Genomic DNA, 22196 nt, shown 5'->3' with positions numbered 1-22196 from the left:
AGGTGGGCTACAGAGGCAGCGTGTACACCTGCAGTGGAATGGGGTGGTAGTGAGAACTGTACCATTTCACGCGGCAAGGAGGGGGGGGTGCTATTTTTTGAATATTTCCCACACATTATAAAAATGCTTGCAATTCGGAAAGCAGCTCATGAGGAAGTTGGATTTCTTTTCAGCTCTGCGTAACACAAAATGATGGCCTCATCTAAACTAAGAAACTGATGTTGGCTTGCAATATCCGTGGGGTAAGGCAACTTGCCCCCTTCCCTTCTCCTTTTGATGGTTGGAACATACAAGTGGGCACCCAATTTATGCTCCTGATTGGAGTTGGGTTTTCACACAGTTTTCTGGACACTTCCTGGGAGTGGGCTAGGATGGAACTGACACACTTCTGTCGGTGGTACCACCTCCTTCTTTGGAAGCCATTTGCTAAGTAAAATGGAGCATGATCGTCACTCCACATGCACACATAGGACTCCATATTTTCTGAAAGCGCCTGATTTAAAACAATTTTAAAAGGAGATTAGACCATTGGCTCCCAAACTTTGGTCTCCGTGGACTACTTGAAAATTGCTAGACCACATACTGATTTTTCTGTCTGTTGTAACAATTGTAATGGGCTGTGCTATATGGTTTTTAATTGTATTTTTAAAGCCACACCCTAAGCCACTTGATTGTATCTCATCAGCCACTGGTGGTCCATGAGCCACACTTTGGGAACCCCTGAATTATAAAATTTACAGAAGGATAAATCCATCAATGGCTCCTACTCAGGATGCCTATATGTTACCTCTGGGATTAGAGGCAGGATGCGTATGAATTCTGGTCACTGGGGAACCATGGCGAGAGAAAGCTGTCGCTGTCACATTACTGTTTCTGACTACTGTTGCATTACGGTTTTCTTAATATATTGTAAGCATGGTTTTAACTATGGAAAGGCAGCATACCAAAATAATTTAAAAGAAGCCTCCATGTTGTTAGGGACCAGCACTTGGAGGGAAGCTATTGCCTTTGTGCCTGATTGGCTCACATGGCAAATAGGATGCTGGGCTGGATGTTCTCTTGCTCTGATCCAGCATGGCTGCTCTCATGTTCTCAAAGTCGTCGTTACAGAGCAACATTATTGTTAATATTTTCATTTGCCAGTAGCAACAACACTGTGTGCATCTTCATTTCCTGATAGGTGCGCTTGCCGAAGGTGACTTTTTTCTGGAATGACTTTCTTCTTAAAAGGGCACAATAGTGCTGTAATTCTATCCCTTCCTGGAGTGGAACAGATAGTCTGAAACACAAATGTGTTTTGAGCTTTGTGGCTTCACTGTTAAGAGGAGAAAGCATCTCTTTCTTTTTCTTTTCAAAAGCACCAGTAGCTATGGTATCGCTTGCCTCTGAGTCAGTTGAACACTTGTCATGAAACCCGCCTGTGGTACAATGCTATGCCACCTTCTTTCATTTTTGTTTCTTGCAAGAGAATCCTTCAGTTTCATCTTCTTCTAAAAGGCAACTGCAGCTTAACACCCGCCTCTGAGCAGTTCATATTGCTGATCAGATAACAAGTCAGTGAATAGAACAGTTTCTGAACCTTCATGATAGAGAACCGCACTAAGTCAACAAGAAAGAGTGGGAACTTGTGGGTTAACCAAGAGTTCATCATCATGTACAAGTTGGGTTCCTGGTACATAGAATTGTAGAGTTGGAAGGGATTCTGAGGATCATTTAGTTCAACCCCCTGCAATGCAGGAATCTACAGCTGTCCCATGTGGGGATCAAACCTGCAACCATGGCGTTATCAGCACCATGCTGTAACCAACTGAGCTATCCACATTTACTTGCTGCCCAGGTGTTTTGTATCTGCTAATGTTGTGTGTACAAGGTGCCTCAGCCTGATTTATAGAGGTGTGATTCTTCTGAATGGAGACCTGTGTGGTAAGGCTCTTTAAAACACCTGGTGCTGCATTTAAATAAGACTATGATTAGCAGGTATTCAGAAGTGTGATCAACTCTTACATCTACTGCTTTACTACTTTTCCTTACCACCCCTGATGTCCTCTCCTTACATAAAGCTCTTGTACTGCTTTTGAAATACAGTGGTACCTCCGGTGGCACAGCAGCAGCAGGAGGCCCCATTAAGCTAAAGTGGTTCTTCAGGTTAAGAACAGTTTCAGGTTAAGAACGGACCTCCGGAACGAATTAAGTTATTAACCCAAGGTACCAGTGTACACTAAGTATGGCAGGGGTCAGGCACGAGAAAGGTAGGATGTACACAAATATGTAGGGCCTTTATCAAACCTTGCGCATAAGGTTCATCTTGGAAATTGTTTAGTTTTCCAAAGAGCTCTTTTGCAAATAGTAGCAGCAGAGGGGGTGGGAGAATAAGAGGGAGGGAGAATTTATCAAGCCAGAACATCAGTGCTGAAAATCTAAACCTAGGTGTACAGCATCCGCAAGTGTTTCTGCATCTCTGAAGTGCTTACTGTACAGTACTTGCATCTTTTATGTTGTGTGATATGGCCACAAGAGGGCGCACCCACCTAAAATCTCACCTCTCTTCAGTTTGTATAAAGATCTTAACTTTAAAATCGCAGCACCCTGAAACCTCCTTCTCCAACTCTCAACCTCAGAAGCCTTCCAGCTAGCTGCTTCTGCTATGCCACCCAAGCTCCTCAGTAAATCTCTCTATTTTGTTTGTTTATTTGCAGCAACAGTTCATAAAGCTTTTGCTAGAATTGATTGAAATACTGCATTGCATCTTTTGAGATCTGTACATTGGCAGCTCTGCAAAGCAACTAAATGCCTTTGAATAGTTGGTGAAAGAGCAGGGTTCAATAGCTGCCCAGTAGCCTGTGGGTTCATCCTGGACAGCCAATGAAATCCAGACCTTGAACAACTTCAGGAGCTGGCGAGTGAGCTTTCCCTTGTTCATTCCTGCCCCTCAAAATTGAACAGAGGACAGCTTCTTCCCTGCAAGATACAGGTAGATTCCCAGCATAGATTCTGACAAGTGAAACTACATATCTGATGGTTTTCTAATAATTATGTATGTTTTGGGGCATGTGTATGCACACAATGCACTTGTTTACAATCTTCCACATATTCATTATTTAAATTTTCAAGCATGCATTTGAAACTCCTGAGCTGCCCCTCCAAAACATAAATGTAGGATCATAGAGTTGTAGAGCTGGAACGGACCACGAGGGTCATCTAGTCCATCCCCCTGCAATGTAGGAATCTTTTGCCCAATGTTGGGCTCGAACCCACAACCCCGAGATTAAGAGTCTCATGCTTTTGGTTGCCTGACTACATAGGATACATTCCCAAAATTATTAAGGAACTGGAGTGCTTTAAAGATCTCTTTACAGATGCGCTTGCAACCCCTCTTCCCACAGTAGGGCTTCCACATGCAAGTGTTTGAGGTGTAAGGCCGCTGCTTTGCATGCAACAATTAAGTTCTATTTCTGCCTTTCAGCCGTTTTTGTGGGCGTATAATTTCCTCAGCCGGGAGGGGCTGCTTTCTTTCTTAAGGTCTACGTGCAACTTTCACTTGGGGTGTAGGCGGAAGCCTTCTTTTGTTTTATTGGTGCTATGGTCACTGCTTTGGAGAACTTCCTGCCATTGTTGAAATGCTGGAACTTGCTCACAAATCCTGCATCCTCCCATCTACAGGCCAGATAATGTTATCATGCTCTGGTCTGCTGGTTTGGATTGGCTTCAGTTAAAAGTTGAGCATGGTGGACGCTTTCCTGGAACACTGCTTTAAATCACGCCTCCCATTTCTACATGTCAAGTACTCTGGTATTTGGATCCGTGTTTGGCAAGGAAAACTTTTTGTGTGTGTGCTAACCAGCCAGTTAGCTTGTAGTGTTTTGCATATTATTGAAATGATTGCTTGAAATGTTGGGTTTTATGGACCAGAGCTAGCACTCATTGTAGGCTACGACAAGTGGATATCACTGTGGACTGGAATAATGTACATATTTAGCATTACCCCTGCCTCATAAGCCTAATTCCTTTCTGGTTTTTCACACATAAATTGCTGTCTTCCTCCCATCAGACCAAGCTACAGTGGTGCCTCGCAAGACGAAAAGAATCCGTTCCGCGAGTCTCTTCGTCTAGCGGTTTTTTCGTCTTGCGAAGCAAGCCCATTGACAGCTTATCGGATTAGTGCTATTAGTGCTATTAGCGGCTTTTAGCGGCTTAGCGGATAAGCAGATAAGCGGCTTAGCGGCTTAGAAAAGGGGGGGGGAAGGAAAAAAAAATGCAGGAACTCGCAAGACATTTTCGTCTTGCGAAGCAAGCCCATAGGAAATTCGTTTTGCGAAGCACCTCCAAAACAGAAAACTCTTTCGTCTAGCGAGTTTTCCGTCTTGTGAGGCATTCGTCTTGTGGGGCACCACTGTAGAATCATAGAATTGTAGGGTTGTAAGGGACCCCATGGGCCATCTACTGTAGTTCAACCCTGTGCAACACAGGAATCTGGGCTAAAGCATCCATAACAGAAGGCCATCCAGTTGTTGGGGTTTGGGGGAAGCTCCTTCCACTGAAGGGGACCAAGCACAGAGGAATCAGCATAGCCTAGTCTGGTGCCCTTCAGATGTTTTAGAGACCATAACTCCCATCATCCCTGAACATTGGTCATGCAGGCTGAGGCTGGTGGGAATTGTAGTCCAAAACATCCACCATATTGGGGCCCTTCCCCTGAATCAAGTAGGACTTCTGGATAACATCTATCAATGGAAGGGACTGAACATTCACAGTTAAATGCGGTTGGTGTAAGCATCACTTTAGTCTCTAGCAAGGGAGAAAAGGTCTAATGTACAAGGAAAGGAGGGAAGGGTCAGTGATTTGATCGCTGCTCTCCTTTCAAGAGTACAGGCCCGATGTTTCTTCTCAAGAGAATTATTTGTACATCATCAGTTGTGAAGCGTAGCCCAAAAGGTGGTTTGTCTTGTGGTTACATGGATGTGGAAGCTTAAATCAATGACAGAAGAAAATAAATCCGCTTTGGCCATGTTTAATGCAAGCAAATACAGTCCGACACGGCATATTTGTTGTTTCTGCCAGTTAAAACAAACATGTAGAAAGGCATTATAGGCAGTGCTATAGCATAGAAATTCTCCTATCCATCTCTTGCCTATAGATCTCACCGCTATCAATTGCCACACCTGCCAGGTGCAACTTGAGCTGCTGCTTGTAAAAAGGAGTGGCACAGCCTCCATTTCACAGTGGCACCAAAACAACCATATGTTAAATTCTGCGCATCACCCACTCTTTCCCCATGAACGTCCCCTATGCTCAATGCCCAGCTTGTCTGCTCTCTTTTCTCCAGGGATCAACAGTGAGAAATGCCATCCCTGTTGACTTTTCATGTAATTCATTTGGGACTGATCCACCAGCTGTTTCCCTTTCATTGAATGGAGCGTTTCGTTAGGCAGGTTGCTTTTATATCTGTCTTACAGATGGCTTCATCCCCTCTTGATTACCCAGTAGAACACATTGATCTAATTGCTAATAAATAAATAACATAAATGCTCCTAATTCAAAAAGGAGGTCTGGATCTTCGCTCCACCTTTCTCTGGAGTTAATCTTCTTTTTAACTTTCTAGTCCACCACTGTTATGATCCTGAATAGTGTTTGACATGTCCTCTAATATCTGGTGCGATTTGAATTAGTTGCTGTGACATCATACCCAGCCACCCCAATCTCCCCTAATTCAGATTAATAAAACACAGCATTATAAAACAAGGAGAGGGATTCTGTGGCCCTCCAGATAGTCAGACTCCCATGAGCTGCAGCCGTCATTGCTCTTGACTAGGGATGATGGGGACTGGAGGGCCACAGGTTCTCTTCATAGAGACTGTTTTAAATATAAGTACACTTGCAAGAATGTTATTTGCTAAATTATTGAAGTGTAATCAAAACCCAAATTGATTAAAAAATATTGGGATCAGTTGGAAATGCTTAAACTTAAAGCTTTGCATGGTATGCTCAAAATAACACAGTGGTGATTTGTATATCAGAAATGAATTGGGTAGAATTGGGGAATTGTAATTTGTGTTTGTTAATGTTTGCATTTTGTGTAAATATGTTTCTGTGTGTTTTTAGAATTAATAAAACTATAAAAAAGGCAAGCAGACAAAACACCCCTCTACAGAACAAGCTAACAACAGAAGCAGTAGAAATACATTAAATTTCCAACCTGAGGTCTTGGAAGTTATTGATTTGCTGAAGGTAAAATAAAGGAGAACTCCTTGAGGCCTTTGATCCATGCAGGACTGTTTCTGTATTGCTGGCCTCGACATTCCTGATGCAGTGGGGTCTTTGAGACACATTTTGTTCTCTTCCCCCTTCCCTCACATGGTCCATGCAGGATGGTCCATGCAGGGGCTGCAGACCATTTGCAGAGACCAGCAGAGATGTCACAGTCTTCATGATAGGCTTTTGTCAATAAATTTGGTGGAATCCTGGGGGAACAGCTACCTGTCCATTTCCATAGGATGCTTCACTGTCTTCCTTCTGGTTGGGCACTGTAGCAACTGTTGCGAGAAACTGCTGGCTGGGCATGCCTAGAGATAGAACAAGGTTGTCTTGGCAGTGACTCTTCTAGATCCGATCATAGGGTTAGTTGGGTAAAGCAAAAATGTAGAGAGGCAGATTGCACAGATGTGCAGTAGGCTTCAAGTGTGCCAAGGGAAGGAGGCCTAGGGACCATTTCCATTGGCCCCCAAATCAACGCAGCAAATGATACACCTCAAGTCTCCCATGCACCATGAGATAGATAGAAGGGAACCCAGCTTAGTTCTTGCCTCCTGTTGCTCCATCACAAAATTAAGGAAGATTGAAGGGAGTGTTTGGAAGGCACTAGCTCTTTTGCTAGGAGCAGAGAGTATTTACTCACAGCTCATTATTTGCTCACATTGGCCTTGATTGCATATCATAGTTAAAAGCATCTCAACCACTTTTAGCATGTGGGAGAAAAGCTACAATCCTTGACCTAGCATAATGGACAAAACCGGGATTGCTCAAAACTACGACTTGAAGTAAAGAACAAACCTTGACATCACAATCATGGTTTGCTTGGAATAAAACCGATCATGATCCTCAGTTTGGGGAGCAAAGCTAGGAATTGTGGTCTGGATCATTGAAAACCCATGGCTGCAAGTGAGCTGTTGTTCACATATCCAGCAATGTAAATAAATTGTAATTCCAGCCTCCCCAGAGCTTACATAGTTTATGAATATGTGCCATGATTAGATAAAAGCTGCCCTGTCCCCACCTCAGTCTCACAATCCACTAGCTTCAGTGCTGGATTTGCTCGATCTTTCAGTGAAAGATTGGGGTATTTGTAGAATATTTCAAATAGGAGGTGAAACCTCTCAAAGAACCAACTCGCAGACCAGTTAACAGTGGAAAGAGGAAAGCCTTTTTTCCCTCCAAGGATGGCAGTGTACAACAGAGAAATACTTCCTTACAGGCAGAGTACGGAAACGGCAAGCAATGCAAATCCCAAAAAGGAAGAAGTTGGGAATACAGCAATATTGGTTGTTTTCTTTTGAGAAGCGCTTGTAGTGCCATTGTCCTGGCTGGCTGTGGTCTTGGTGGCTTGGCCAGGAGAAGATGAAGTGGCGTTGGTTTGATCTTTTGTGACTTTGGCTGCATTGGTGGCTTGACCAGAAGAAGATGAGGTAGTGTTGGTTTGACCTTGAGTGACTTTGGCTGCATTGGTGGCTTGGCCAGGAGAAGATGAGGTGGTGTTGGTTTGATCTTTTGTGATTTTGGCTGCGTTGGTGGCTTGGCCAGGAGAAGATGAAGTGGCGTTGGTTTGATCTTTTGTGACTTTGGCTGCGTTGGTGGCTTGACCAGAAGAAGATGAGGTGGTGTTGGTTTGACCTTGAGTGACTTTGGCTGCGTTGGTAGCTTGGCCAGGAGAAGATGAAGTGGCGTTGGTTTGACCTTGAGTGACTTTGGCTGTGTTGGTGGCTTGGGCAGGAGTAGAAGCGATAGCATTGTTAGCTGGCGACATAGTGGCATTGCTGGTTAGCCCTTTAGTGGACGTGCTGGTGGTGTTGGCTGGTGATGTGGCCATGTTGCTGACTGGGCCAGGAGTAGAAGGGGTAGAGGGGGTGTTCGCTGAGCCAGGACTGGATGTGCTGTTGGTGCTTTGGAAGGTAGTGGGTGAGTCTTTTGCCATTGGCTCACAGTTAATGAAGTGAAGCCCACTGAGCATTAGGATAAAGATGGAGTGTGGACCGAACTGCATCTTGCACCTGGGGTTCTGGTAGAGAACAACAATACAATACAATTAATATATAACTCACAGTTGTCTTTGTAAATGGCTTGCTGGCTGCTCAAACTAAGCCATCCAACTGTGCCTCCTTCACAAAGTCACCTTCAGGGCTCATGAGATCTTGTTTTTGGACTTTGCCAAGCACGTGGTGCACCTTTACCACTGAGATGTCTATCCTATGTGACTTTTTAAAAAGTGATGTAAATTGGCCCTTGGATATAGCGATATCAAAGCAGAGATTCATTGTTTTGCATGCCACACAACATCATAAGAAAAAAACGAGAGCTAAGCGGGCCAAATCTTGTTGCTTTTGATGCTGTCTTTTAGTACACTTTATTGAAGTTTTTGACCCAAGCCCAGCCCCTGCTTTCCTCTAAGTACAGTGGTACCTTGCAAGACGAATGCCTCGCAAGACGAAAAACGCGCAAGACGAAAGAGTTTTCCGTTTTTTGAGTCGTTCCGCAAGACGAATTTCCCTATGGGCTTGCTTCGCAAGACGAAACGTCTTGCGAGTTCTTGCAAGTTTGTTTCCTTTTTCTTAAAGCCGCTAAGCCGTTAATAGCCGCTAAGCCGCTAATAGCTGCTAAGCTGCTAATAGCCGTGCTTCACAAGACGAAAAAACCGCAAGACGAAGAGACTCGCGGAACGGATTAATTTTGTCTTGCGAGGCACCACTGTATGCTTTATTTCCTGGGCCCCCAACTTAGAATGAGAGCCAAAGAACTACATAATTAGAAGAGGGAGTCTCACAAGTCCCTATTATTATTATTGTTGTTGTTGTTTGTTTGTTTGTTGTTATACCCCAGCCATATGACTGGGTTGCCCCAGCCATTCTGGCTGGCTTTCAACAAAATATAAAAACACAGTAAAACATCAAACATTAAAAAATTGCCTATACTGGACTGCCTTCAGATTTATTCTGAATGCTGTATAGCTGTTTATCTACTTGACATCTGATGGGAGGGTGTTCCACATGGTGGGCGCCACTACTGAGAAGGCCCTCCAGTTCCTTCAGTGACTTTTTGGATTCTTTAGAATTTAGATTCTTTAGAATTTCAGCTTTTATTATAGACTCACTCAGTTGTTAAAATAAAAAAGGAGATGCAGAAGCATTCATTATTTCTGGGCACTGTGCAATAAATCAAAATCTCACCCCAAATATTATTACAGTTGCAACATCAGGCAGATAACAAGTAAAAAAATTAAGTGGTCCACCAGGACCCTCAACAATGTTCAAGTGGTCTGTGGAGAATAAACTTTGGGAACCACTGATCTAATGCACCAGTACCAGTGTTGTGATTATTGTGCCCTTGGAAGAAAGTTGGAAAGCAGACAAAATATAAATCAATCAAAGGAGCAGGTACTATCATGTTCAAAATGAGGCAATTATATCACAGTGTCAAGTTCCATACCTCTCTCTTTTCCCCTTCGGATCCTCGTCCTGGGAGATCAAATGCACCTCCTTGGCTTATCCACCTCTCAGTCTTAGAAACAGCTGGGCAGGAATATTGGGGACTGCAATTTATGTTGAGCTTAAGAATGATGTAACCATGCAGCTAACAAAAGGTTCGTTTCCTTGTTTGCAAAGCATAATCCAAACTAAATATTGTTTTTAATAAAAATAGACCTCAATGGAGCATTCAGGAAGCATAATAGAAATGCTGAAAGCATTTTCAACCTTGAATGTTTGCAGCAGTATATTTTGAAATCTAGAGCTTCAGTGTCTTCTTGATCAATTGTCTAGATAGGTATGGTCTGAAGGCACCTTGTTGAACTTTAGCAGGCCTTTGTCTGATGAGCTTCTTGGAAGAAAGGAGGGATATAAATGTAAGAAAATAAATGCATCAATAAAAACAATCTATTCTGCTAACCACCTTTTGAGTAAAACTGTAGAAAGTTGCCCCAGTCAATCAGAATAGTTTTTTTAAAACTCTTAACTCATTTCAGTAGAAATGCTAATAAAATCAGCATTCCCCATTCTCTCATATGTAGGAGGAAAATAGCACATCTAAGGTAGTGGCAGGTGGATGCATCATCTAAAAACAATGTGTGGTTTTATATTGCAAAAAGCAATGTAAATTTACAGATTTAATCAAATCAGTTTAAAGCTAATAACCCACTGGCATTTCATTAACCTGTTGACGGCTCCATTTGCCTTATACCTTTTATTATTATAATTGGGTTTTATAAACAAGAATAATCTTATACAAATAAGTATACCAAGTTTTCTCATATGTATATCACAAAAATAACATAATAAATGTGGAAAAATATCGACAACATATGTTTCAAGCATGATGATGTGAAGATAAGCTGGTCTGTCATTCAGAAAGGCAAGCTGTGTCTTAGGCTGTGAATATTTTGTGCACCTGCCTTTTTACTGTGGGTAGGGTCTGATGAAATCTCCAAACCCAGTGGTATGGCTGTGAACAACCTTCTGGGGCAGCTAAGCTTGCAGGCTTCTGAATGCTCCAAAAGAAGAACTACATCTGGGTGCTGCACGATGCTTTGATGGCTGAGGCATTTGGCCGCCCGGAGACCTCAAACTAAAGCAGCAAAAGGCTATAAGCACATTCCGTGTTTCCTGCACATCTTATGTAGAAAGATGGATCACTGAGCAGCACTGTTTTAATCAGAAATCGCATCAATCAGAAATTAGGTGGCGTGCGTGAGATGAGAAGGGGAAGCAAGTGGCTTTCAGGGTGTATCCTGGAGAAACCTGCCTTTGCTAATAAGCTTGTCAGATACCCTCAGTGAGAAGATTAGCAATGGAAGCTGAGCTTCCCTGAGATCACCATGACCAGTCTTCACCTCAGATGCTTTGCCACAGGGCAAGGCTGCTGTGTTTGAAGGCAGAGGTGGGAGAAGCTAGGGATCTGCTGGCAATCTTTGAATGGATAGATTGGCAAGATTTCTCTCTCTCTACTTTCTCCACACCTAATAGGGCTGAGAGGCCAAAGCACTTGCCCCATCTCCTATTATTATTATTATTATTATTATTATTATTATTATTATTATTATACCACACTGCCAGCATCCTCACATTCACTTTGAGAGCCCTGTTAGGCTGAGAATGCAGAGCAGAAATGCAAGCAATAACTAAAAGGGACAACGCACATTTGGCTGAGATGGAGGGCCCCTGGTCAGGCAGGTTCTGGCTCTTCTGTGTGTCTGGGAATTCACCCTCCCATCTCTCTCGAAACCAGCTATGAGGAAGCTGTCTGAATGCACTGGTTCATTTGGCCCCAGAGTAGTGTAGGTGAGCAATAGGCCCATTTTTAGCACCTCTGGGATACTGCCACTTCACCTTTTCTTCAGTTATGAGATGAGCATATTAATCCTAGTTCTCTCTTTGTTTTTCGGTTCTGATTTCCTTGAACCACGCTGGGGGAAAACAACTCTGTGGTTTGGTTTTTTTAAAAAAATAATAATAATGTAAAACTGGTCTCCCTTTCTGAATCCTCTGCTTCTGGTAACCATGGAAATGGCTGCTGCAATATGTAACCTGTTGTGGGAGCTGCAAAGCAAGGATCTGGCACGTGTCAGGCTTTCGCTGCCAGTTCTGCCCCTCTCTACCTTAGCATCTCGCGAAGGAATATTTGCATTCCAAACAGAGTCGTGGTTTTCCGCAGCCTCTCACAAGGACACTGGCCTGGGTTTATTTCCAGAGTTCACTCCTCCAAGCCTAGACAGCCTCTGACTTTTATTACTGAGGTAACTAAAGGCATGAATTTACCGGTCTCTCTTTTGGATTAGTACCCAACCTTTCCTCCCCCCCAAAAAACCAACTAACTAGAATATGCTGCTCCTGCTGCTTTAGGTCAGCTTAATCATTCAGCCACCGCCTATTCCTGCTTTTTGTGTTCACCCAGTTCCTACAAAGCAGATACTTTGCCCATAGCTTTCATTTCCAGGGAAACCAGGCTTCTGCATGGCTGTCGTCAGTACATCCGTTCAGATAACTGGTTTTTTGATGGAGTTTCCTGATCGCTTCTAGTGAAAGCTTCATGTTGGACAGTGCAGAAAGTTGCCTTCTGTCTTGTCTGATTATTTGTCTACCTAGCCTACTCTGACTGGCAGCTGCAGCTACAGAGCAGTCTCTTTCCCACGCCCTGCTGCTTGATCCCTTTTTAAAGCTAGAGATAGTGGGGATTGAACTTTGGACCTTTTACATGCAAAGCAGGTGTCCTACCTCTGAGCTGCATGGGGATGCTGCCTCCCCCCCCCCAATCTTTGTGGGTTCTTAGGATCGCATTATCCTCATCAAACATTCTGTCATTTCTGGATACAAACTGAAGGTTACTCAGACAAGACTTGAGCCCTGTGCATGGAAGGGCTGTAGCTCAGGGCAATTTCTTTGCACACAGACGGCCAAAGGTTCAATCCCCAATGGCATCTCCGGGCAGTGCTAGGAGACTCTCCCTGTTTGAAACCCCGCAGACCTACTGCCAGTTAGTATATTCCCTTACTGGGCTAGATGGACCAGTGGTCTTGCTCAGTAGAAGGCAGCTTCCTGTGTTCAAGCAGCAAGTTGTAACGGGATTGGGCTCATGCTGTCCCACCCTGCCTTATCCAGTTACAACCTGCAGGTGTTGGTCTTCTATCTACAAACAACTCTTTGTAAAAGTGCTGGTCAAACAGATGGGGATAGAGGAGCAGCCTCTCTGGAGCCCTGTGGGAGATTAGGGACCAGTGCATACCAGATTAAAAGATACGGCCACCCAGTGAGCATATTTTTTTGTTCTGAAGAAATGGCCAGATTTTTCACTATGAACTCTTGTGTTGTGATGTATTGTGTGCCCCATCTGAATTGCCCCCTAAAGATACAAAAGGGCTATCTCTGAACTAAACCAACCTTCCTGTTAGTTTCTAGAGAACTGGATGCTAAGGCTGCATACATGCACTAATGCTTAACCATGGTTTGTTTTCCTTAACTTTGGCTGTGCTAGGTTATGACACTTTAAACCATGGTTATGCATTGACTGCAAACCATGGCATAAAGTTGTGATATGAAAGGGGTTTGCAGAACACTTGTTTGGTTTTAGCCACAGTTGATTGTTTCATCTGCCTTGAGCAATGCAGCTTCCTGTCCCCTCTATTGGTCTTGCCACTGTCTCCCTATCTGTACCCTCTGCAGAGGCAGGGCTTAACTCAGCAAATTGAAGTAATGACTTTATTGTATGCTTGGGAGGAGAATGTGAATTAAGGCAACCAGCTGCAGTGAGTGGTAAGCCTAGCCAACAGTGCAATCCTAACCATGTCTACTCAAAAATAGATCCTGTTGAGTTCAGTGGGGCTTATTACCTGGTTGATGGGGTTTAAAAAATAATAAGAGCTTGCTGCATAAGGCCAAGTGCCTAACTGGTCTAGCATCCTGTTCTCACAGTGGCCAGCTAGATGCCTTTGGGAAACCTACAAGCAGCACCCGAGCACAGGAGCCGTCTCCTCTCCTGTGGTTTCCAGCAGCTAGGATTCAGCAGCATTGCTGCCTCCAGCTGCAGAGGCAGAGCATAGACATCATGGCTAGTAGCTATCAATAGCCTTCTCCTCCATATTAATCTAATTATCTTTTAAAGCCATCCAAGTTGGTAGCCATTACTGCCTTCTGTGAGACTGATTTCCACCTACCGGTATGTGCTGCATGGACAAGTATTTTCTTTTATCTTTCCTGAATCTTCTAGCATTCAGCTTCATTGGGTGGCCCCAATGTCTCGCTTTATGAGAGGGGGAGAAAAACTTCTCTCTCTCTCCGCTTTCTCCATCCCATAATCACTTATGTCACTTCTTACTCGCTTTGCCCCTTAAACTAAAAAGTCCCAAAGCTGCAACCTTTTGTCATAGGAGAATCATTCCATCCCCTTGATAATTGTGGTTGCCCTTTGCTGAACATTTTCCAACTCAACAATATCCTTTTTTTAGGTGAGGCAACTCAGATTGCAGCCCAAGTGTTCCGATGCACACACTGTTGTAGATATTAAAATGATTCTGTTATATCATTACATTAATTTAACTTTTGCACATGCCTATGCATGGATGCACCAGCCATGTGCCTCAAAATAAGAAGCAGTTAAGTTTTAGATGACTTTATTTCCTCCCTTTTGCATGTCACCTTTTATAAAGGACCAGCACTGTTATATTACAAGACTTTCTGGCAAGTCAAGCAAGACAATACATATATAATATAGGCCTTTCATGTTTTTTTTTTCTTTTCCAGATGTTTAATGACAAAACTATTCATAATCAATACATAAAATACTGACATTTTTCATATTTTTGTGTGAAGAAAATTAAAAATGTAAATACAAAATAAGCACATTTCATAAAAACGATTATATTTGATAGAATTAGGCTTTCTCTGTTTAATTTCAGTAAGACATAGTTAAAGTAAGTAGCAGCTTGGTTATCAAGACATAATTTTGTGCAGTCTTCTCGTTTACGGTCGTATTTCAGAATCTAAATGGGCATTTCTTCTTGGCATTTGAATCGTTGCGGGACATGAGCGTTTCCCCCCCTTTGACCATTTTATTAATATGGAATAAATGAAGCAATTCATTCACTTAAGCACAAATCCATAGCCAGACTGCAGGGCCACTGTGGTAAGCATTACGATGAAGGCCAAACACCCCTTGGGAATATTTGCCTTGGAGGGTGCGCGAGGGTTGATTTTTGTGGTCGTCTCCTCTCTCTTTACAGTAACAGCTGTGCTCTGTGGTCTCTTTGAGTAGTTTGTAGGCATCCCACTGGTGATGCTTAAGGTCATGGGAGTGGTGGACGGTCCTACCAAGCCCATTGTGCTTGAATTCACAGAGGTCGTCTCTTGCATGTAGATGCCGTTCGTGGCTGCTGCTGCTTCGTAAGAGCTGAGTTTCTCTGTGCTCAGGTCTTCCGGGTATAGGACCAGTGGCCTGTCCGTGCTTGTGAAGGCGATGGTTTGGCCAGCGGTGGTGCTCAGGCCAACATCCTTCATTCTAAACTGTTGGTGCACTTGTCCGGTTTGCTCCGTTGCCACTGGAGACCCAGCTGCGTCCGCTGCCTTCATGGCTTTAACAAGGAGGTGGCTCTCTGCAGCTGTCGAGAATGGCGTGGCAGCCTTCCAAGGGGTGGTGGCCTCATCTGAGCATGGCGACCCTACGACGGTAGCCCTCGTCTCTCCTATCCATTTCTGCAAATAGGAGAGGTCCTGCTTGTTATCCTCGCATGACCAGGGGTTGTTGTAAAGCGTGATGAGCTGCAGTTGAGCAAGCTGGTCAAAAGCCTCATCAGGAATATAAGCAAACTTGTTGTTGTGCAGGTAAAGTTCAGAAAGATGTGCCAGCCTCGCCAGTGTGCCGGGGAGTATCTGTGTCAAGAAGTTGTTGGATAGATCCACTGTCTCGGTGTTGTAAGGAATATTGGTGGGCACCGTCCACAGTTTGTTGCTACTGAGGTTGAGGGACTTGAGGCTGATCATGGTGTTGTTAATCAGAACAGCCCTTTCCACCATATTCCCAGACACGTCGAGGACTTTAAGGTTCCACTGGTAAGCTGTGTCCAGCTTCTGAAGGACCTTGATGTTGTTGTGTGCAGCATATATTTCCCACAGCGACCTGGGCAGATAAGCCGGGAGGCTCTGGAGCCAATTGTGGGAAATGTCCAGGGTCCTCAGATTGGCAAACCGAGTGAGCTGGTGGTTGAGGTCAGCAAAGTGGTTATAAGACAGGTTTAAATAGGTAATGTTGTCCTGAAGTCCATGTGGCAGCGTGGTCAGGTTTCTGCTGGAGCAGTCCACGTTTCTGTCATTTCCTGAGCACAAGCACGCCAAAGGGCAGATACCCTGGACAGCTGGTATGAAGAAGAGAAGCGCCAGGACGCAGGGCGATGCCTTCAAGACCCGGTTCTCCATTGTTGCCTGGAAACAAATACATGCCAAAATAGCCAGTTTATTGCACAGACTATGAATACAATTCAGAAGGTGGTGTTTATTTTTTAAAACACTGGTTCCTTTCCAGTTGCATTTCAAGAAAAAGACCACGCATACCTACATCGCTGTGGCATAGACCTCGTTGGTGTAAAAAACACAGCTATTTACAAAGGATCTCTTCATCCTACTGTCTTGCTGTCTGGCAGAAAGAGGCTCATCTATTTCCATCTCCCTCCTTTTTCTCTCTCCCCCCCCCATCCGCCTCCAGCTCCCAATGGTAGCATTCTTCCTAAACTGCTAGTCTCTTCCAAATGTTATACAATGTCTGCTTTCTGTTTTGAGCCCTTTGAATTTCATGTTTATCTATGGGGTTTTCTCCCTTCTTTATTTTACAATGGATTATTTTATAAAGCAGGGACAGGATCACTGGCTACAGAATAGTCTTAAAATCCCTGCAGCTATACATCAGTTCTGTTATCTGCTGTAAATAAGATAATTTGATCAAATGGCATTTTCAATTCAGACATGCATTCGGAACCGTGCAAGCTTAAACTCAGACTGCTAATTGTGTCCCCCCCCCCCTTTGCCATAATATTAATCTAATTTTCCCCAAGCTTGGCAAGGTGTCCATTTTCAAATCGGGGTTTAATGTTGGGATGAGATTCTGTAGCTGTCACTGCAGTAGACAGCTGGTCTAAGAAGCTGCCGAGTTATATACTATATAGTAATATATATTCTTTCTCTCTCTCTCTCTCTCTCTCTCTCTCTTTCACACACACACACACACACACACACGTACATTGTGGCAGCATTTGGCCTTAAAAGCAAATGAGAGGAAGAAAGAGCAAAAGAAGCAAACTTACCTTAGTCCCTGCTGCAGTATCAGTGCATCGTTTCCCTGAAAGACCGAAACGCAAAGGTCGGCTCACTCTCCAGGGTAGCCACAGTTTGTCTGTGGGTTGTGCTTTGCCTCCTCAGCTGCATCGTACTGCCGTTTCCAGGGGCTCTGCAACCACCTGATCAGTGCTCCATCGGAGGACTGCAGAGCTGTCGTTTTGGTGCTGACTCAAATTTATTGCAAGGGGTTGCATACTCAACAAAATGGACAGTCTTTTCTTTTTTTAAAAAAAAAAAAAGCAAAAGCCCAAGTTTCCAAACTTCTCTCCGCATGTTCCTTCCCTCCGCCCTCCCCCTGGGATGTGTCTCAGTACATTAGGATACGACATGCATACTTTAACTGTGCAAATAGCATCCAGTCTCGTTTTTTGGTATTTGTGCTAGTCATAAGCTTGCTTCAGCGTTTGACTGTTCCCGGCTGCTCCCTGCTTTTACTTTTAACCAGCTTTTGTCTTGCTGGGATTCTCTGTGTGCCTTAAATGCAGCACTTGAAATATCTCTCTGCGGGGGAGGGTGGTATTAAATATAATTGGTTTCGTAGCACTTCAGGGAAAGCCAAATATCACCTAGTCCAGCCCCCTGCTTTAGGGTGAGGCATTTCTTCTGTTGACCCCTGTCTAAGAGCGTAAAGGAGAGCCCTGCTGGATCAGGCCAGTGGCCCATTGAGTCCAGCATCCTGTTCTCTCAGAGGCTAAGCAGATGCCTCCGCAGGAAGCCTGCAAATGAGACCTGAAGCACAACACAACTCTCCTTTCCTGTGGTTTCCACCAACTGGTATTCAGAAGCAGGCTGCCTTCATCAGTGGAGGGAAAATATAGCCATCACAGATAGTAGCCATTGATGTTGTTGTCATTGTTTAGTCATTTAGTTGTGTCTGACTCTTCGTGACCCCATGGACCAGAGCACGCCAGGCACTTCTGTCTTCCACTGCCTCCCGCAGTTTGGTCAAACTCATGCTGGTAGCTTCGAGAACACTATCCAACCATCTCGTCCTCTGTCGTCCCCTTCTCCTTGTGCCCTCCATCTTACCCAACATCAGGGACTTTTCCAAGGAGTCTTCTCTTCTCATAAGGTGGCCAAAGTATTGGAGCCTCAGCTTCACGATCTGTCCTTCCAGTGAGCACTCAGGGCTGATTTCCTTCAGAATGGATAGGTTTGATCTTCTTGCAGTCCATGGGACTCTCAAGAGTCTCCTCCAGCACCAGTAGCCATTGATAGCCTCTATGTATTTGTCTAATCCTCTTTTAAAGCCTACCAGTTAGTTGGCCATCACTTCCTTTGTGTGGGAGCGAATTCCAGTTCATTATTTTATTTTGTCTGTCCTGAATCTTCCTATGTTCAGTTTCGTTGGGTGACCTGGAGTTACAGTGTTATGAGAGAGAGAGGGGAAAAAACTTTTCTCTATCCACTTCCTCCATTCCATGCCTCTTTTTATACATACCAATGTCACCTCTTACTCACCTTTTCTCGAAACCCAAACGCTCCAGATGTTTTAGCCTTTCCTCATAGGTGAGCTTCTTCACCCCCTCGGTCATTTGGGCTGCCCTTTTCTGAACCTTTTCCAACTCTACAGCATTATTTTTGAGGTGAGGCAGCAAAAACTCCGCACGATACTCCAAATGCGGCCGCGCCATAGATTTGTATAATGGCATTATGATAATGGTGGTTTTATTTTCAGTTCCTTTCCTAACGAGCTCTGGCATGGAATTTGCTGTTTTCACAGCTGCTGCACACTGGGTTGACATCTTCATGTCATCTTCACCCACCTAACAGATTAACCCCCACTGACCCAACCACTAACAGAGAGACCCTGTGCCAAAATTGCCTGTCTGATTTAAGCAACTACCAAGTAAAGCCCGTTATTCTCAGCACTGCAATTGGTTTTAATGACTTGCCAGCTGCAATATAATATAGCCACACTGAGAATTAGTGGTGCACATGACTAATAAAAAGGTAACAGCGTGTGCTGAAAAATAAAACTCTGAAACATCTTTTTCTTACGATGTCTTTTTTTATAACCAACTAATTCCAAGAGCAGCTTTGAAAAGACCACATCTCTCTGTAACTTCTTGTCCTTCATCCGTCTTTTCAAAGTCCCTCACATTTTTGTCTATTTTGAGTTGGCGCTATTCCTTACAATGGTTGAATAGTCTTTTCCGCAGTTCTATCTGGAGACTAGACTAGGAATATAAGAAGAGTTCCGGTGGGTCAGACCTTTTGTGGCCATTTCATCCGCCATCTTTTCCCCCGCAGCAGCTTCCAGGAATCCCACACGCAGGAAATAAAACAACAGCCCTCCCATTGGGTTTCACATTCATACTCAAAGGCAACTGATAGTGAGAGGGAGTCTGCCTCTGATCATGGAGGTTATAATGAGAATTTGACTTCTTCAGTGCTGCTTCCTTGTTTAGCTGCCTGGCTAACTTCAAGGTGCTGGTTTTGGTCTACAAAGCCTGATATAGCTTGGGACCAGAATACTTAAAAATATAGTCTCGCCCCCTATATTCCTAATCGATCACTGTGCTCTGCAGCTGAGGGTCGCCTGCAGATACCATCTTATCAAGAAGTCCATTCTTCACAATGTATGTGTCAGGCCTTTAGTGCTATGGCACCTACCCATTGGAATTCCTTCCCCTTGAATATTAGATGGAGGGCATCAATGTTGCCTTTTTGACACCTGCTGAAGACCTTCCTCTTTCATCAAACCTTTTAAGTTAAGATCTTTTCCTGACTGCATGTGTATTGGAATTGTGTCCAGAGGTTTTGATTGCTGTATCACCTGTGCATTTGCTGCCCTGGGCTGTTTGGGGAGGAAAGATGGCGTATAAATTTTAATAATAAATAATATCAACAACAACAATTTCAATGCTAGAGCATTTGGCCAACAGCCATTTTGTTTTGTGCTCTGTCTCGCAAACTAGGTGACTTGTTTCCCCAACACCCCTAACAATCTACTGCTAATTACTTTTACTGTTTCAACTGTGTGACCTTTGCTTGCTCCATATGTAAGCCTATTTGGACTAGGACTCTGTCACCTGCATTGCATTCCAGTATAGCTGGTAGTTAGGAAGCTGCCTTTATACACAATCCGATCCATCTAGCTCAGTGTTTTGTTTATACTGACTGATGGCGTCAAAGTGCCTCCAGAGCTGAGGGTTGCCTGCTTAGAGCCCCAGCATCCTGTTTGAAGATTGCTTTTTAAGACAGGCATTTGGAGTTCAGGGACAATATTTTTGTAGGCTGGTAGCGGTTGGTGTTTTTTATTGAATTTGTTGGTAGATCTTGTGGGTTTTTATTTTCGTTTCATAAACAGCCTTGTTTTGCAATTTCATGCCAAGAAAAGGAGACGGCGGGGTGCATCAGTGGGCTTTCCTTCTAAGCAAATGTGATCAGGAACAGCAACTAAGCCTCAATCTCCACCCAAAGGCATCATCACTCAGCCCAAAGATGCTGGGCTTCACTATTCCTCAGCCCTGCTGCACAGAGGGGTTCCAGCCTGCTCTTGCCCTTTTGCCGGTTGGCTCAGCTGACAGACGTGTCAGACAAAGTGTGGGCTCTGCAAGGTGCAGACTGCTCCAGGGAGAACGGGGTTTCCACACTGCTGCTTCCTTTACCAGTGCTAAGCACACATTTTGCATGCAAAAGTTCTCCATTTCAGTCCCCAGCATCTCCAGGTAGGGCTGGGGGGAAACCCTGGAGAGCCACTAAATCCATGCCAACTGCACCAAGCTAGATGGACCAACTTTCTGACTTTTTTTTTCTTAACCAGTGGCCTGCAGGCTGTTTCTGATACACAAGATGTGTAATCCTACTATTGACTGAAAGATCCTGTGTGAATACACCTGCAACAAAATGCTGCAGTGTGGAGTGCCCCTGTTAGCCAACTCCATTCCATGCCCCCTTCCAGTTGGTTTCCCATTCCTCTCCCTTCATAATCAGCCAGCATTCCATGGTCGCCAAGCGTGCTCAAGCTTTCAACGGACTGTTTGGGGAGTTACCCTTCAGCAAGGTTTCTTTTTCTTCTGCAAACCTTGGAATTCGCCCAAGGCTGCTGTTAGCTCCCCTCTCTTGTGTGTGGGTGATGCCATCTTGGCGGCATAAGTCGTGGCACTCATGCCTGAACATCAGAAATAGAAGGAAGGATACTGCCTTCTGTTACTGCCAAGGAATGCCTTTTTCAATCAATCATGTTATCCAGAGGTAACTAAGGACAGATTCGGGATTGCGACTGGAGGCTGATTAGCTATTTTATTGAGACTCTATACGCCAGAATAGATTTCAGCAAGATCTCAGCACTGCAGAGCCAACAGCAGCCAAGAAGAGTAAAATGAGTAGTACCTTTAACACTGCACGGGTAAAATGATATACACTGGAATATACAAACTGCACGTGGGGTGGGGTGGGGGAGATTTTGCTAGCTGAACCAGGCGGAATGATGTCCTTTAAAAAGGACACAAACTCCCACCCTTTAAAATAAGACCCCTGCTGAAAGTTGGCTGTTTAAGAGCTTGTAAAACCGAATACGCTCACGTGCATTAAGTATGAACATGAAAAGGTAGCTAAAAAGGTATTAGCATCAGATTCCAAAAAAAATATTACCAACTGCCTTAATAGGGAACATTGTGGATATTTTCAGTGGCCCCAGCTGAGATGATGCTTCATTTGTGCAGATATGAAATGTTATATTTTCTGAAGTGGTTCACAGGTGAGCAGATGTCCTTAGCAGGTTGCTTGGTGTTATTTCATATTTTTATTGCACTGGAAGCCTGGTAGGCATGGTGCAATATATGTTTTAAAAAAGATGGAGAGAAGGGCTGCACTCACAGATAAACCTATGGGAAATTTGCCATGGATTTTAAGTGGGAGGTACTGCAGCACATCCAAGGTGATCTCAATTCACTCTGCCAGGTTTGATCGGTGTGGGAACATGCTCACTTTCCCATTATACTTCAGCTTGCCAATTCATGCACCAGAATCAATCAGTCAATCGTTTTATTTGTTTGCCACCTTTCCAAAGTTAAAACCATGCTAATGGTGGTTTACAGCTTATAAAAACAATTGCAGAACTACACACATAGCAATAGTAGTCATAAACAATAAACAAAACATCAAAAAAGT

At 44.0% G+C, this 22196-nt stretch overlaps 3 protein-coding genes and 1 long non-coding RNA gene across 9 annotated transcripts in view; 1 reads left to right on the top strand and 3 right to left on the bottom strand.

Annotated features, from left to right (window-relative positions):
- The window catches only part of NF1 (neurofibromin 1), a 162184-nt gene that overhangs the window by 73736 nt on the left and 66252 nt on the right, over positions 1-22196 (top strand). The gene's annotated exons all lie outside the window — the stretch shown is intronic.
- Positions 1-22196, bottom strand: part of EVI2A (ecotropic viral integration site 2A) — a 199145-nt gene that overhangs the window by 159525 nt on the left and 17424 nt on the right. The gene's annotated exons all lie outside the window — the stretch shown is intronic.
- LOC307204562 lies at positions 4993-10061 on the bottom strand. Its single transcript, XR_013833741.1, has 2 exons — positions 9694-10061; positions 4993-8269 (listed from the first exon to the last, which is right to left on the bottom strand). It is a non-coding gene; the product is annotated as an uncharacterized lncRNA (long non-coding RNA).
- OMG (oligodendrocyte myelin glycoprotein) lies at positions 14349-17636 on the bottom strand. Of its 2 annotated transcripts, none has more exons than XM_079956082.1 (2): positions 17045-17636; positions 14349-16169 (listed from the first exon to the last, which is right to left on the bottom strand). In XM_079956082.1, the coding sequence occupies exon 2, from the start codon at positions 16161-16163 to the stop codon at positions 14835-14837; it is 1329 nt and encodes a 442-aa protein (XP_079812208.1). In that variant the 5' UTR covers positions 16164-16169; positions 17045-17636; the 3' UTR covers positions 14349-14834. The 2 variants fall into 2 exon arrangements, with proteins under 2 accessions (XP_079812208.1, XP_079812209.1); XM_079956083.1 differs by lacking the exon at positions 17045-17636 and adding an exon at positions 16299-16413.

Source organism: Podarcis cretensis (genome assembly GCF_951804945.1).
Source record: "Podarcis cretensis genome assembly, chromosome: 15".
NCBI classification, from domain to species: domain Eukaryota; kingdom Metazoa; phylum Chordata; class Lepidosauria; order Squamata; family Lacertidae; genus Podarcis; species Podarcis cretensis.
The sequence above is the reverse complement of the archived record's forward strand: the minus strand, read 5'-3'. Positions and strand labels throughout refer to the sequence as shown.